Source organism: Drosophila pseudoobscura, chromosome X (genome assembly GCF_009870125.1).
Source record: "Drosophila pseudoobscura strain MV-25-SWS-2005 chromosome X, UCI_Dpse_MV25, whole genome shotgun sequence".
NCBI lineage: Eukaryota > Metazoa > Arthropoda > Insecta > Diptera > Drosophilidae > Drosophila > Drosophila pseudoobscura.
Window position 1 is genome coordinate 48,332,194 of NC_046683.1, and position 16,696 is coordinate 48,348,889.

At 46.5% G+C, this 16,696-nt stretch overlaps 4 protein-coding genes and 2 long non-coding RNA genes across 7 annotated transcripts; 4 read left to right on the forward strand and 2 right to left on the reverse strand.

The window, feature by feature from the left end:
• Positions 1-136: 136 nt before the first annotated feature.
• Positions 137-3,265, reverse strand: Meics (Meiotic central spindle). 2 transcript variants are annotated; one of them, XR_001453161.2, is made up of 5 exons: positions 2,706-3,265; positions 1,443-2,650; positions 1,185-1,352; positions 492-993; positions 137-366 (listed from the first exon to the last, which is right to left on the reverse strand). XR_001453161.2 is itself a non-coding variant. In XM_015187453.2 (2 exons), exons 1-2 carry the CDS (start codon positions 3,169-3,171, stop codon positions 1,515-1,517), a joined length of 1,602 nt encoding a protein of 533 aa, XP_015042939.2. In that variant the 5' UTR covers positions 3,172-3,265; the 3' UTR covers positions 1,420-1,514. The 2 variants fall into 2 exon arrangements, 1 of the variants encoding a protein (XP_015042939.2); XM_015187453.2 differs by lacking the exons at positions 137-366; positions 492-993; positions 1,185-1,352 and having other exon boundaries at positions 1,420-2,650.
• On the forward strand, positions 993-1,462 carry LOC117184930 (uncharacterized). Its single transcript, XR_004470400.1, has 2 exons — positions 993-1,224; positions 1,280-1,462. It is a non-coding gene; the product is annotated as an uncharacterized lncRNA (long non-coding RNA).
• Positions 3,266-3,984: 719 nt separating the features above from the next.
• ssp2 (short spindle 2) lies at positions 3,985-11,545 on the forward strand. Its single transcript, XM_002134925.3, has 6 exons — positions 3,985-4,238; positions 4,344-4,444; positions 7,385-7,440; positions 7,515-9,902; positions 9,986-10,144; positions 10,221-11,545. Exons 1-6 carry the CDS (start codon positions 4,102-4,104, stop codon positions 10,470-10,472), a joined length of 3,093 nt encoding a protein of 1,030 aa, XP_002134961.3. The 5' UTR covers positions 3,985-4,101; the 3' UTR covers positions 10,473-11,545.
• Positions 11,546-12,033: 488 nt separating this feature from the next.
• LOC4813196 (uncharacterized) lies at positions 12,034-12,432 on the reverse strand. Its single transcript, XM_033384726.1, has one exon. It carries the CDS (start codon positions 12,372-12,374, stop codon positions 12,105-12,107), a length of 270 nt encoding a protein of 89 aa, XP_033240617.1. The 5' UTR covers positions 12,375-12,432; the 3' UTR covers positions 12,034-12,104.
• Positions 12,433-12,925: 493 nt separating this feature from the next.
• On the forward strand, positions 12,926-16,630 carry Hsc70-1 (Heat shock protein 70 cognate 1). Its single transcript, XM_002134926.3, has 4 exons — positions 12,926-13,133; positions 13,189-13,221; positions 13,391-13,606; positions 14,731-16,630. The coding sequence occupies exons 3-4, from the start codon at positions 13,402-13,404 to the stop codon at positions 16,470-16,472; spliced, it is 1,947 nt and encodes a 648-aa protein (XP_002134962.1). The 5' UTR covers positions 12,926-13,133; positions 13,189-13,221; positions 13,391-13,401; the 3' UTR covers positions 16,473-16,630.
• Positions 13,902-14,687, forward strand: LOC117185060 (uncharacterized). The gene is made up of 2 exons (XR_004470556.1): positions 13,902-14,322; positions 14,540-14,687. It is a non-coding gene; the product is annotated as an uncharacterized lncRNA (long non-coding RNA).
• Positions 16,631-16,696: the final 66 nt, after the last annotated feature.

Genomic DNA, 16,696 nt, shown 5'->3' on the forward strand with positions numbered 1-16,696 from the left:
GTGCAACAGACAAAACTTGCCTTAATGAACGGACAATGAAACGGAAAGTTGAACATTTTAGATTGTTTAATTAACATAACTTACCAATAAACACATATATGCATATATACCGATATATTCAGAAATTTAACATGCCTTTTATATTTAAACGGATGCACTGCTTTTCCCACTCTACGCACTTTATTTCGTATCCCTATAATGGATTTAGTTTTGAATAGCTGAATAGCATACCGACTTATTCGTATGTGTTTGTGTACGCCATGATGAAAGTACATATATTAAGTGGTCCGCAACCGCAACAGGCTCTTATTTCTGTTCCTATTTAGCTCAGTACCAGTGTTGCCAGATTTTGAGAGTCACCATAAGCTAGATTGAAGAGAAAAAAAAAACTAGAATAGTCTAAAAATTAAAAAAAAAAAGGTTAAAAATATATTTTTTAGCGACAGCATGCTGCCTTTATTCGCACAACTTGGCCTCCATTGTTGCCTTACAAAAGCAGCAGTACGCTTTTCTGGGGTCAGTTAGCACATTGCGTAGCCACTCCTTAAATTCATCGAAATTAAACCAGAAATTGTGGAAATTTTGTTTATAAGACATCATGTTTAATACTGTAGTGTGACTGAAATTTATCAACGAAAAAATATAATTTTTTTCCGATTCTCTCGAAAAATTAACAAATTTTGCAATACAATCAATAAACAAAAATTTGTTTGTGCTAAATTTTGAACAAACTAGATTTCAAGCTATAAACATTTCGATTACTTTTGAGTCAGTACAACAAACTTCGGTCTTCTCTCTCTCATCAAACATGGCGTCACCGTGCACCTTGATGTTTAATGTGTCATTCGTTCGTTGACGTGGCTGTCATTTGTCAACACTGTCACTCTACCATACTTCCGGCCTCGAGAACTAAATGGATTCGAGAATATGCCTCGTTTAATAGTGCCTGGTGCACCTTCACATTCGAATGATCAGGAATTCATATCCGAGCCCCTACGAAAAGATACCCAGCAGTCAGATAAAAATTAAATTAGTTGGAACAAGAGATCGATGATACCATATCGACTGATGAATTCGATTACTTCAAGGACCATATGACGATCTACAATATCTACATATATCACATACATATACACCCTTCACACACAAAAATTCACTCATAAAAATGTAACACACTCACATACCAAATCTTTTAGAAGTGAATGTCATACGAGTCCTGATAACGTGAGTACAAAATCTCTATTCTTCACATTTATTTCGCATCTAATCTGTCCTTCAGCCCCGCAGATACGGAATGTAGCAGATACGAATGAGGCATCAGAACGGTAAGCGGCAAGGCGACGACGGCCATGCTGCAAATGAAAATTGGCGACGAGAATGTAGCGATTCAAAATCCAAATATGTACAGAACTGAAGAAGTTGGGAAACAAATAATATTTTACATTTTTTATTTGAACTTAAAGCATTATTCTCAGAAAACGTTATTGCTCTATAGAGAGTGACAAATGGGATGACTATCCGTCCTTGTGAATGCATGTGCTTCTGGAGGTATTCCTACTTTCAATACTTTTTTGGTCCTTATTGTGGATGGCCATGTGTCTATCCATGGTTTTCTGCAGGCTAAACCTCAGGTTACAGATCGGACACGGGTGCATAGCCTCAACCTTCTCCATCACCTTTGACGAGGATCTGTGCAATCGCATATGATATTTAAGGCCGCGTAAGCTGTCGAAGCCCTTGGGGCAGTGGGCGCACTTGTAGGCCCGATCTCTATTGCTTGCATGCCACACAATATGTTTCTGCAGCGATTGGTTGGAGGCGAAGGCCTTTTCGCACTCGCTGCACCTGTAGGGCCGCTCGCCAGTATGACTGCGAATATGGGATTTGAGATGATGACTGTGCTTGAAGTCCTGCCCACAGACAGCGCACTTGAAGGGCTTCTCGCCGGTGTGGACGCGCAGATGCTTTTTTAGATTGGCGCTAACGAAAAATGATTTATCACAGTCGCTGCACTTGAAGGGACGATCCTCGTTGTGGACACGAAGATGGGTTATTAGATGCTGATTCTGGACAAATGTCAAGCCACAGATGTCGCAATTAAACGGTCGCTCTCCTGTGTGCTGTCGCATATGTGTCCTCAGATTGGCTTTCTTTGTGAAGGCCAAAGGGCAATTGACACACTGAAAGGGTCGCTCGCCATTGTGCTGCTTTTGGTGGTCCTTCAAATTCCTCGGCAGGTAAAATGCTTTCTGGCACTGTAAGCACTTATATGGACGCTCCTTGCCATGGGTAATCAAATGCGCCTTGAGAGCCGTTCTCTGGAAATATGTCTTCGGGCAGTGGGAGCATTGATAGGGTCGCTCGCCGGTGTGCGTGCGCTTGTGTATTATTAATTGGGCTCTGCTTCTGTAGCCTTTGCCGCAGGTCTCGCAAAGATGGGATCGCTCAAACTGTTTCTTGTGTGCGGCCATGTGCTGGGCCAGCGTGTACTTTGACTTCAGAGTCAAACCACACTGGGAACACAGCAAAGAGGTGGATTGATTTGTCCTCGAATCGGTCTTAAGAGCAACGATCGACTGCTTATTTTCATCTCGCAATCCGTCTGCCTCCTCCTTCATTTCAGCCATCTCCTGTCTAACCCTCTGTATTTCTGCAACCAAGAGAATTCTTTATAATACAATGTAATGACTTCTGCTTTGCCCTACCCTGATTTCCCTCAACGTGGGGACAGGTTTCCTTTGCCAACTCCAACCGATCCGCTACCTCATGCGTCTCTGACAAGCCTTCCTTTCTATCTAGCTGCTCTTCGAAGCCAGCCTCTTCAAAGGGTATCTCACTGGGTGGCCTCTCATCTTCGCTGTTGTGTACCTCATCTACAAACTTGTTCTCTGCAACGCGTGTGTTCAGCAGGAGCTGAGACAAGAATCGATAGCTCTCCTCACACTTCATCTTGAAGCTAAAGGCACTTTTTGTGGCCAGTATGCAGGCCAGGCAGGCACACTGCGGCAGTGCATCCCGTTTAACCTGGCAGTCCTCGCTCAAAAGACCATTCAACATTTCAGAAATGCTCGAACCCGTAGTCTCCTTGCAGAAGATATCCTCCGATGTTACCGAGTTTTTCATGCAGAAACGACATTGTTGCGTAGTGCTGGACTCTATGGCACGTTTCATCCTGTTGAAGAAGTTCAATTGAAAACAAAATCAAAAGAGGGAATGTTTATGGTAAGTAACAGTGTCAGTGTGGACGTATTTGCACCGATTAATAGCATTAACAGCTGCCCGCCATACATAACGATAGTTGAAAGAATCTGTAGTCACCAATAGCGTAAGAGTACCCGTGACTACAAATGGTCGTTGTCCACTACACTTAAATTAAGACTTTGAGACCAAATATAAAAACCTTTTTAGCGAGGATTTGTACATAGAAACGATTAAGTTTATTTTTTTTTAATTACTCTGCTGCCAGCACAGCAACAAGAAAAGATAAATTTATATCCTAACATAATAATTTTCCATACATGAACAACACTTAACCTCTTCGTGCTAACAGCTGTCGCTATCGATTTGGCTATCGATAAATCAGAATAAAATCTCCGTTACAGATAACATAGGCTTGTTTTCTGTGCATTTAACATTTAGATGCATTTAGAAAATTAAAGATATTGATGAAAAAACCTAAAAATGAAAACGGCTTGTTTTGGTTGAAAACGCATCACACGAAACGGCAGCCTGTATAGCATTTATTTTTAACTCACAACTATGGTCGTGCGTCACTACTTAAAGGTATCCGTGACAAGTAACAGGGTTCAGTTCTCATTCATCTCTATGTTTTGACCAGTGATCTCTGCTGTGACGAAAAAGTGATTCGTAATTTTGAATGGACAATAAAAAAAGGTATGGACACTAGGCAAAAGCAGCCAAGCAAATTGCAAGGTTTGTACGAACCTCACCTCGCGTGCGAAGACAACATACCAAGCTATTCAAGGTATATTAGGCAAATGGGGTTGATTTCCCCTTGCATGCGCTGCATTTTCTGGGCCGTGTTGCCTGTTGTCCACACCCTCTGTTTCCTATAATCTGTGACGACCAGAGATAGAGTTTATGTGTTTATGTTTCGTTTCTTGCAATGATTTAAGTGTAATTGCTATAAAGTGTATCAAGCTAAGCCTAAAGTTTTACTCATCGCTGGACATGGATATACTGGACATCGATGAGGCATTAAAGGATGATTCATCTATGTAAGTAATGCAGTGGTGTTGTTGTTGCTGCTAATGGCTAATGGCACAGGGCACAGAAAGAGCAGGAGACATCATGCTATAAATACTTATGATACTCCTTGGCAGATTCCTGGCGGATAAGAACCACGACGATGTCTCCAATATACTTCAGCAGTGGAAAACGAATAATCAGCCTCCGCTGTATTCGCAGTACAACAATGAGCAGGGTAAGCCTCTTATACATACCTATGCATAGTGCATTGCACACACACACTCGTATGCCCATATGTGTGTAAATAAGTACGAGTGTGTACACATGTCCATGCATTCATGTGCAGTTGCGCTTTCTAAAAACAAATTTGGGTTAAACTGGCGGCTACGTTGACAATATTTGGACTATATGAAGTGGGCCGCTCGCTTCCGTACTTTCCGTGGTCGTCCAAGTGGTTTTCGCCATAATTGGCAAGCGCCAATGTTATTGTTGCGGTAATTAATCAACTGACACACACACACACAGACTCACATCCATATGCGGTACATGCTGGACAGCTGTGCGTGGTCTGGGGAAAAACTGGCCACGCAAATATGGCTAAAATCTTGTGTAATAAGTAAATAATCCATGAATCTCATTTACTTCCTCTGCGACAATACGAAATGATCAAGAGCAATAATTGTACAAAATCTACTCTTCAAATGGATAACTTGGCTTTGTGTGCTCGCAATTAGGTTGAAAATCGTGCGAGCGGCCGGTTCAAAGAAGGTAGAATGGTACTCCATATATTCGCACTTATGGTCTTATTTCGCTACTCTTCAGGACCTCACTAGTCTTAAATATATGGTATATACAAATCCAAACTACAATATATATGTATTTCTCTCGATCACAATGCCTGCTTTTTCCATAAACGTTTTATATGTGGTTTCAATTTCTAGGTAGTGGATTGAATTTAAAACAAAAAAAATCCCTTATGGTATTATTTAGGAGCATTAAGTGTGCCCATGCATTAGAATCTTGCTGTCATTTGACAACCCTTCCATTAACCGTAATTTCTTTGACACACATACTTACGAGTTTTCTGTTTGCGACGCCAGTTTTTCTGCGAAATTATCGTTTTTTGGTTTAATAAAATAAACGATGAAGGTCCCAACCAGTGAAAAAAGAAATATAACGGCGGATCGCCTTGGGGTGCAAATGAAAGCACAACTGCATACCGGCCTGAGCCACATAAAGAAAAACTTACAAGACAAAAAAATGTTGAACGCGTACGCAGAAGCTCTGATGGCCGCCTCTTCACACGTGACTGCTTCACTCATCCTTGAAAAGCTAGATCGCATTTGCAGTCAATACCGGACGACTAACAAAGCCATCGTGAAGTGGACCACGGTGGAAATGTCAAGCTGTGGGGACGTCGCTGACGCGTACATTTTCCTGGCCCTCAAATACCTGGTAACGCCCGAGACGCTCGAACCTTTCAATTACAAGCGCAATGGCTCACGCGGATCCTTTTCATTGGACAACCTTTTGACTGCCAATCGAGTGAAGCGGCTGCAGACAAAATTAAATTTGATTTTTAGCTGCCAGAGAATTCAGATACGCGTGATTGACGGCATACCCGAGCACACTCTGAATGCTGTAATTACTTCAGAATTCGAGGCGGCTGCCAAAGATGCTTTGCATTCCTCCTACGACGACGCCACTCGCACTCTCAACCTTTCGCGTTTTCACGCCAAGCCGGAACTGGGCGTTCACTTTTGCCCCCTGTACGTGGACAAGTTTTTGGTGGGCGTTCTGCGTTTAATATCCAAAGAAACGCCCCAGGTGTCTAAGATCGTTCTCAGCGACAACTACTTGTGCTCGCTGAAGCCATTTAGTGAGATTCCTAATGGATTGTTAGCCGGCTTGGATTGCCTGGATATAAGCAGCAACAAAATTGGCGATCTACGCGATCTACAGCATCTGGCCAATCTGAAATTGAAGAGTTTAATCGTACAGGGCAATGGGGTGGCTAACCTGAAAAATGATATTCTAGCCATTCTTCCCCAACTCCAGAACCTGCAGGGATGTCGCCAATCGCAGAACAAGGAGAACGTTTCTATGGGTCGGCCAAAATTGAAGCTGTTCGGGAGTGCAGTACCCGAAAACTTCGTCAATAACTTTATCAAGGATTTCTACCAGTTCTTCGATCATCCCGACCAACGCTCCCAGCTGGAGCAACGCTACCATGAGTTGGCCACGTTCTCTTTGAGTGTGCCGGACTCGATGAAGCACGTCTTAGCCTACAGGCTCTACAATCGCAATTGCAAGACCCCACAATCTGCATTTGCCCGCTCGGCAAAGCTGCAGGTTGGTCCTAAGGCTGTGGTCCATGCTCTGGGTCGCTTGCCCAAGATGGAAACATATCTCCAAGGTGTCAACGTAGATGGACAGATGTCCACTGCTCATGTGCGCATTTTCACCATAACTGGCCGCTTTATGGAATACAGCTCCACTGGCCGTGATCTGCGTAACTTCCAGCGCAGCTTTGTATTGGAACTGCAGGAATCATCTTCCGTCTGGGTAATAAAAAACGATATGCTCTGCATCATTCCACTCATTGAAGGAAAGTCTGTTGAGCGGAACATTAAGGCTTTGAGTGAGTCCCAGGTGGATTCTGGCCTGGAAATGGCTGCGCAGATGGAGAAAATGAACATCAAAATGGCAACGCCACCCCTAATATCAACTATTCCCAAAAGCTTGCGCGAAGAAACTATACTCAAGAAAATAAAGGCAGTGCCTCCAATGCTTCCGATCCAGCCTCCAGAACTAAATGAATTAGAGAATATGCCTCGTTTGATACTGCGTGGTGCACGCTCACATTCGAATGATCAGCTACCAGATAAGAATGATATTTCTGAGTTGGAAAAAGAGATCGATGATACCTTATTGACCGATGATTCCGATGAGCTCATCATCAATGAAGATGTGCTCTTCGCCGAGTGTGATCTATAACATCATTAATTACTTAATAATTTCTTAAATACACACACACACACACACAAACACACACACAGTATTACACACACACGCAAGCGCTCACATAATTATATAAAAGAAAAAAGAAGTCGTCAGTTCACCCAACGAATCCATTAGAAGCTAATCCTCATTATTTTATTATTTCCCTAAAAAGCCTACAAACACAACTCGAAGACCTTCACCCGTCCTAAGCGACGGAATCTGGATTTCGTGAGTACAAATTTTCTTGAATTTTTCATGCCAAAGCTATGAAATGTCATCTAATCCCATATGTATTCCTGCAGGTCCAAAATGCATCTTCGATCAACGAGAGCGGCCCTGGCACAGGAGCGGTCAGCGGCACACCGACGATGCTGCAGCTGGAAATTGGCGGTCTGGTCACCACGAACATGCACAAATCCTTCCTGCAGGACACATCGCCGCCGTCTTCCATTTGCTCTTCCATGAACACGGAGAGGATGAACAACTCGCTGATCACCTCGGCGGACTTTAGCAATCTCAACTTTCTCCAATCCACAATCAGTCTGCAGCAGGAGCTGAGCCTCACTACCACTCTGATCAACCAGACGGACAACGGCATAAACGGGGGGCTAGTTAATGGAGGCGGAGGGGCCGGCTATACGCTCAGTGACATGATCAGAGATCGCAAGGCCCTGGAATCGCTGACAATGTGTGAAGAGGATGGCACTCTGATCAAGGACTCGCACATTGGACAGACCGACGAGATCTCGTTGACACTGAGCAAGACCGCTTCCGGCTGCAGTACAATGGACAACAGCACGGAGAGCATGTCCAACCCCTTGGCCACAGATCGCACCATCCTGATGCCTGCCGTCCCTGCTGTCTATGCTCCTGCCCTGTCCGTGGTCCTGGGCGAGGAAATGATCGGCGATACAACGTTCAATCTGGTGGATAGTCTTACCACTTGCACGCCCATGCTGCAATCCGAGTCTGAATCCCTGTCGGTCGATGGCAATACCACCTTCAAGCGGGTGGCGGCGACACCAGCTTCTACTTCAGTCACCGCTTCGTCGGATGAGACGCAGATTTTGGCTGGTCGCCAGATGAACACAACCTTTACGGATGGGTGCAATACTCCAGAGGGCCGGTGCGAGACGCCCGAAAATATCGACAGGAAGCTGGCCTCTCTGACAATGGAATCATCCACGCCACTGACCACAAGCATCCGCTCCCACTACTACCACAATAACAATAACAATAACAACAACAAGCAGGGATACACGCCCACTCTGAAGGGGCGAGGCGGGATGGTTGATGTAGACATGAACTTGTCACCCATTGTAGGCCACACGCCCCAGAAGGGCGCCGGAGCCGGTGGGCGGCTGAACAACACCTTTGAGACGGTGGCCAAGGCAGCGGTGCCATTCGATGGGGAAAAGTTTGTGTTGGACACAATGGAGATATTGGAGCAGATCGAACAGCCACTGGATGGAACATACAGCTTGCAAATGTCCGAACAGCACAGGCAGATGCAGTGCGTGATGGATCTGGCCGAGGCAGAGGTGGAAATGCTGGCCCAGCAGGGCGATGAAGAGCAGTTCGAGCACATGCTGGCCGAGCTGGGAAAGGTGAATGCCCTAAACGAAACTCAGCTGAAGATGCAGAAATCGCTGGAGACCATCAAGCGACGTTTTCACAGAGATGAGCCGGAGGCAGAAGCAGGCGAGCAGCCCGAACAACAGCACCAGCAGCAGGTGGAGAAAGCAGAGACCACCCCCACCCTCAATCAGAGCCACTCGAGCAACAGCAGCAGCAGTGCAGGAGAGCGTCTCCTGAGCCGTCGCAGTCGCCTGTATGACGATGTCAATCTCAGTGGCATGCATGGCAGCAACGGGAGCTCTGCCAGCTGCAACTCCGCTTCGTTTATAGTGCAGCGCAGGGAGATGCCTCAGGAGGAGCAGGCAGCGCCTGACACAGTGCCCAAGCCGGAGGAGGAGGAGCAGCAGCAGCAGACCAGCTATAAACTGGCCGAGCGCCGTGAACGAGACCGCGACCGTTTCAAGACCATCAAGATAACGAAGGAAATGCGGATGCGGGATGATTCGCAACAGGAGATAATAGTGCCTTGTATAGACGATGATCCACAGCAGCAGCTGGCGGAGGAACAGACGGAAGGGGAAGATCTGCCAACGCAGAGACAGGGTTCTGAGCCAGGCCGTCTGTCTCGCCGAGATCAGAACCCCTCCGTTTACTACAACAGCAACAAAGCGGAAAGTAGTTCGAGCAACTATTTGACCTATAAGAAGCCCAAAGAGAAATCTCTGCTCAATCGTCGCCAGGTGCCTCAGGAGGCACAGATAGCAGAGAAATCCTCCACCGCCTCCACTCTACCCCAGCCGCGTTCCCTCTCTCGACCACGCTACATCAGTGGCCTGCAGAAATTCTCGATGGTTAGCAAGGCCACATCCGCCGGGGCCGGACTGAATGCCACTCCAGCCGCTGCTGCCCCGACTACGGTCACAGCGGCAGCCACATCGAGTGGCGAGCTGAAGAGTCCCATGGGCATTAAATCCAAGTCGTTCCACAATCTATCCTCCACCATGAGCGGCATTAGTGCTCCCAGACCTAGTTTGGGTGGCGGATTACGTCGACCGGGTCAACAGCCCAGCAAGCTAATGGGCGGACTCCGTGGGCCCGTGCAAGCACAGGAGGTGGGTGCACATTATGTGGCAATAATCAGTATGACAGATATTTCAATTGTTTTTTGTTTGTTGTGTGGCATGCTCTCTTGCAGGATGAAGCGGCCGTGTTCAAGGTGCCCAAGTTGGTGAGCGGATTGCGTGGCCCGCCGTTGGCAGGTGCAAAACGAACTGTGGGCAATGGGCTGGCCCGTCCCTCGTCCGGATATTACAGCCTGAGCGTTAAGACTGCTCCAGAGGCAGAAACTCCAGAGGTTAGTCCTTGTCCTTCTTCTATCTACGTATATGTTTTGATAATTCCCAAATGAAATTCATTTGGGTCTTTTACAGAGCCTTTCGTCGGCCTCCTCGCGCGGCAGTCTCTATGGCTATAAGGACAACAGCAAGGGTGCTGCTGCTTCCAATGGCGGAAATGTTCCTCAGCCGAATTCCTCACACATGTTCGATACCCAGGTGCTCTCCTCGAAGCTGACGCAAGTGACAACGGGCGGCACGGGCATACCGAAGCCATCGGGTCTGCGGCCGCCCTCGCAAATGAAACGCAGCGGCCTGCCACGACCCTCCAGCATTGTTAGGCGTTAGGATTGCCACCTACCACGACACGCACCTCGCGATGGTTTTCATGCCCGTATCCGTAAACTAACCATTTTTTGTTTGTGTATTTTTTGTTCCGCTCTCTTTATGTTTATGTATTATCCATCGATCCCACAACACATTTCCCAATAATCCACTTGCCTAGAGATTTCGAAACACTACCATTTATGTTTATGAATTAATATAACGAAAATTAATGCATTTAGTTGAAAAGCAGAGCAGAAGCAGAACATGGCGACTTATAAAAGATTAAACAGACAAACACGTAAACATAAACATAAACATAAACATATACCCTAATTAGTATAGAAAAAATACACACACACACACACACACCCGAACTTTGCCTTACGAATTATTAGAAAGAAACAAAAAAAACAAACAAAATAAAAAGAGACGAAACGAGATGATGAACGAGAGAGAGAAGATTGTAAACGAGAGATGAGATAAATAGCTGTATATTTTTGTAAAATCAATGCAAAAATTCTATAAACGTTATTTGCTGTGAAGCGTTTTGAGTGCTGCTGCAAAAGTTAGAGAAGAAGTGAATCGAATAAAGATTACTATAATTAATACAAATATACAATAAACTCTGCTCAGTGGCCGCACTGGACCACAACATTAACAAAAGGAAAGAAAACAAAACGAAACGAGGAAAAGAAAAGAAACGTAACTCTAAGAAAAGAGTATTGACGAAACGTGTTATAAATCGAACTTATATTATTGTATAACATTATCACATATATATATATATATATATATATTTGCAAGTATAAACAATATAAAGAACACTAAACGACATCAATATGGATTGTCTACTCAGATATTTGTACGAGAGGACTTATCAATTATCGACTGTTTCTATTTTGATAAATTTCAAACTACATTGTCCCCCTACTCTCAATGAAAAGCCATCATAACATTTTTTTTTTTGTTTTGTTTTTTGTAAACCATTGAAGAATTTTCATTTTGAGTGAAAAGAGTTTGAATCATTTTTGTAGCTATCCACGTGAAATGGCATAATAAAATCAATTGCTAGCTAGCAATGCAAAAATTATAAACCCTGGGCGATCTATCGACTAAAACTTTTGTCCATCCCACATATGCATATCCTAAGTTAAGTTTAGTCATGGCCTAACCCTAATGTAGCCTTAGTTTAACCCAAAGTGTTGTATTGGTTCACACCATGTTCATGGTAGTCATCTTATCTCATCTCCCCCACTCATCGTATTAACATTACTAGCCCAAACAAGCAACATTACTACTCCCCCCAAGTACTCTGTACCCTAGCGCTAACCCATTAAGCTTTAGCCCGATTAGGTGATGATGTTTTCCTGGATCGAATTTAGTTAGCCTCTAAGACCTACTCTGGGCTATTACTTATTTTTGGCAACGCTTTCGTATGAACCCCACAACGCAAAGGCCAGTTTGGGTCAGTTTGGCTCGTGATCCGTCTGGGATTGGCCATAGTATTTGATTAAGAATAAAACCAACCGTTCCAGCAAGTCTTTTTTGACCAAGCCAGACTTTCAAATAAAAACCACAAAAATTGTGCTACAATATGTTTGAAGATTGTTTATTTTATTGTTGGGCTACTTGATAATTATGTCTATAGCATTTTTAGCCAGTGTATTTGCAGATGCCCCACTTGCAGTTCGTCATCGTGTTCGAGGCCGGGCGACACCAATTGTTCTTCCAGGAGCAGTATATCACCTTGGGTGGAGCCGTTGTTGTTACGCTCGAAACTGTCGTACTAGATCCTGCGACGGGTGCAATTGTTGTGGTACTTGACGCCACTGGAACCACATAGACAACACGCCTGATTTTGAATCCCGACGCGGCCTGGATGAGGACGAGAGCAGCCAAAGCACAGATCACAAAGTATTTCATTATTGCTGTTGTCTCAGTGGGTTATGTCTTCGATCTTTGATGCCACGGGTATTTATACCACACCAGCTTGGGTGTTTTTTTATGTTTTCTCAACAAATATACATATGTTCATACATGCATGGTATATTTCATGGGCTGCAAGCTATGGATGGAACAGCTGGTTGACAAGGCCAATTAATGGAAGAAATATTTAACCATTTCAGATGGCATTGCGTCTAACCATGCTGTAAACCAGATTGTATTTGTTAAACCATGACTTTGAATGGTAGCCACCTTATAGCGGAAAAGAACAGATGATTTATTTGGATCGAAATACTCTTCCATTAGGAAGACATAAAAGGAATCTTTTTGAATTTGGCAGCTCCAACAACACCACACAACAAACCTCGAATTGAGCAGCGTCATTCACACGACATGTATTTCCTTTTTGCATTCACGTCTGCATTGCCCACCGACTGACTGCACGCAAAAGTGTCTATGCACCTCTGGTTATGCTGCTTTTAAAACACAGCATCATATCATTGAAGAATTTTGGCAAGGGAAAGGCGTCGCAACATTCGGACTGCCAGTTTTCTTGTGGCAGTCGTGGCGCGTGCATCTTTTGAGATCGAGAATTCAGATCGAGCAACACCCAGAGAGAGCGACAGACCAGAACAGACCAGAGAGTTGGATCCGTTTTCATTGTGGCCAAGGGAGAATAAACAGTAGAGCTGTGGAGCTGCAAAGGGAGAAAACGCTCGAATTCCTGCGAGTTTTGACGTTTGTGCTGCTGTTCCTCATCATATCCCTGTACCTGTATCGATTTGCATTCTAGGACCGCCCAAGGAGACTGCCTAGGGGAATTTGGGTGAGACTACTACGACGATTTACACCCTCTCGTTGATTGTGTAATCACACATAGAGTTCTCTCTGTGACTTTAATTTCATTTTCAATACGTTTTATTTCGTTCTCTCTCTCTCGTTGATCTGTCTGGCTGCCTGCGATCGGATTGGACCTTGACGTGGTCTAATTAAAGCCGCAGCAAAGATGCCCAAATTACCAGCAATTGGCATTGATCTTGGTACCACATACTCGTGTGTCGGCGTTTTTCAGCATGGCAAAGTGGAGATCATTGCCAACGACCAGGGCAATCGCACCACTCCCAGCTATGTGGCGTTCACGGAGTCGGAGCGTCTGATCGGAGATGCCGCCAAGAACCAGGTGGCCATGAATCCCAACAACACAATCTTCGGTGAGTTTTGTACCGAATCTCTTGGCCCTCTTGTGCCCCTCTTGTGTCCCCCTTGTGTCCCTCTTGTGTCCCTCTTACGTGCCCTTGCTTTTACTCGTATATGTAGCATATACATATCTGTTGAACCAGCGTCTGTTTTTGAGGTTCTTGATCTATACTGAATATGTGCGATCTGGTTTAGTTACTGGCAGAATTTTCATGAATGAATTACGCGCATATATGCATATTGTTTATTATTTCGATTCTCGATTTATTTAAAGAAATTCTCACTTGCTGGCGCCAAAATGCAGACCAACATCTCGGCCGGATTTCTCCCCAAGCTCGTGAGAATTTGTGCACCGTCTCATGCCATATCTCCTGTGGTGCCTCTCCTTTGGTTTCTGTGACACATCCACTTGTTGTGTCAGTTCTCTCTCGGATTGTTTGGCTGCTGGCTGGCCCCAAATGGGTGCCACCTTCGCTCGTGTGCCAGCCAAAAGTTGCTGTCATGTTTATTGGCATAATTTGTGTCAGCGAAATAAATGCAAAACAAAAACGTCCCAGTGCGATTCGTGCACGAGTATCTTGCGGATTGTCCGAGAAGCGGCCAAAACATAAATACTTGTGGGGGAAGCATTGGAATGTGTAGGGAGAGATTTGAGAGATTTCGGACTGGTGGAAAACTTTTTACTTGGAGCAGAAAAGACTTGGCATCTTGAGAGCTTTATATTTTCTTTGTATGTTTCTGGGGTCTATGGTCTCCTCAAAACCATCTTTCATTATCTATTTTCTACCCAAATAATACCTTTTTTGAAACTCCATTTAGAACCCTCTCGATCTTCAGACTCTTCTTCTATCTATCTCTTCATTTCCCCAATCACTGCTCCACTTTGAGAGGTTTGCGGAGCTGGTCTAATGCAAGTCTTCTTCTCTTTTCTTGTACTTTCATTTCAGTCTCAGGGACCGCATAGAATAGTAGTCCAGAACTGCCCAAAGAACACACATATACCAGACCAGAACCAGAACCATGTCCTGCCCTCCCCCTATGCCCGTATACATATGTGTTAGATAATAAAGTGAATCTGTTGTCCAAGTGCGCTGAGCTAAGGGTGTTTCATTGGTGATTACTGTGCTCTGACTTGCAGATGCTAAGCGCCTGATCGGACGCCGATTCGACGACGCCACCGTCCAGAGCGACATGAAGCACTGGCCGTTCGAGGTGATCTCCGACAGCGGCAAGCCGCGCATCCAGGTGGAGTACAAGGGCGAGAAGAAGAGCTTCTTCCCGGAGGAGGTCTCCTCGATGGTGCTCACCAAGATGCGCGAGACGGCCGAGGCGTATCTGGGTGGCACTGTCACGGATGCCGTGGTCACGGTGCCAGCCTACTTCAACGACTCGCAGCGACAGGCCACCAAGGATGCGGGCGCCATTGCCGGGCTCAATGTACTGCGGATCATCAACGAGCCGACGGCTGCGGCCATTGCCTACGGCCTGGACAAGCAGGGCACTAGCGAGCGCAATGTCCTCATCTTCGATCTGGGCGGCGGCACCTTTGACGTGTCCGTGCTGACCATCGAGGACGGAATCTTCGAGGTGAAGGCCACCGCCGGCGACACCCATCTCGGTGGCGAGGACTTCGACAACCGCCTGGTCAACCACTTCGTGCAGGAGTTCCAGCGCAAGCACAAGCGCGATCTCGGCCAGAACAAGCGGGCTCTGCGCCGCCTGCGTACCGCCTGCGAGCGGGCCAAGCGAACCCTGTCCTCGTCCACACAGGCCAGCATCGAGATCGACTCCCTGTTTGAAGGCATCGACTTCTACACTTCGGTGACGCGGGCCCGCTTCGAGGAGCTGAACGGGGACCTGTTCCGTGGCACCATGGAGCCGGTGGCCAAGGCTCTGCGCGATGGCAAGATGGACAAGGCCCAGATCCATGACATTGTGCTGGTGGGGGGCTCCACCAGGATACCCAAGGTGCAGCGCCTCCTGCAGGACTTCTTCAACGGCAAGGAGCTGAACAAGTCCATCAATCCCGATGAGGCGGTGGCCTATGGCGCTGCCGTCCAGGCGGCCATCCTCCATGGCGACAAGTCGGAGGCGGTGCAGGACTTGCTCCTGCTGGACGTGACGCCCCTGTCGCTGGGCATCGAGACGGCCGGCGGTGTGATGACAACGCTGATCAAGCGGAACACCACCATCCCCACCAAGCAGACCCAGATCTTCACCACCTACGCGGACAACCAGCCGGGCGTGCTCATCCAGGTGTACGAGGGCGAGCGCGCCATGACCCGCGACAACAACAGTCTCGGCAAATTCGAGCTGTCGGCCATACCGCCGGCGCCGCGCGGTGTGCCCCAGGTGGAGGTCACCTTCGACATCGATGCGAATGGCATCCTCAATGTGAATGCCCTGGAGAAGTCGACGGGCAAGGAGAACCGCATCACCATCACCAACGACAAGGGCCGTCTCTCCAAGGAGGACATCGAGCGCATGGTCAACGAGGCGGATGCGTATCGCCAGGAGGACGAACAGCAGCGCGACCGCATCAATGCCAAGAACCAGCTGGAGGGCTACTGCTTCCAGCTGCGCTCCACCCTCGAAGACGAGCAGCTGCGCAGCCGCATTAGCGACTCCGACCGCGACACGATTCTCCAGAAGTGCAGCGAGACAATCGCCTGGCTGGATGCCAATCAATTGGCCGAGAGGCCGGAGTACGAGCACCGCCAGCAGGAGCTAGAGCGCGTCTGTAGTCCCATCATCACGCGACTCTATCAGAGTGCTGGCATGCAGCAACCACCCCCAAGTGGTGGCGGCTCTGGTTCTGGCGGTGGTCCTGCAACAGGTGGCGGCGGCAGCGGTGGTCCCACTATCGAAGAAGTTGATTAGGGGCGTATCGTTGTCTTGATATTTTGAAGCAATGCAAATTGACTGTTTACCCAAAAGACTCTCCAAATTGGAACTCCCTTAGAATGTTCATATTCTTAGCATCCATCCGTTTTTTTTCCTTCTGTGCGAATAAAGAACCGAACACAATGCAGAGCAGATATCATAGAGAGCTTAAAGGGGGGTCCAAATACCTCTATAGAGAGTATAGACAGGACGTTTTGAAA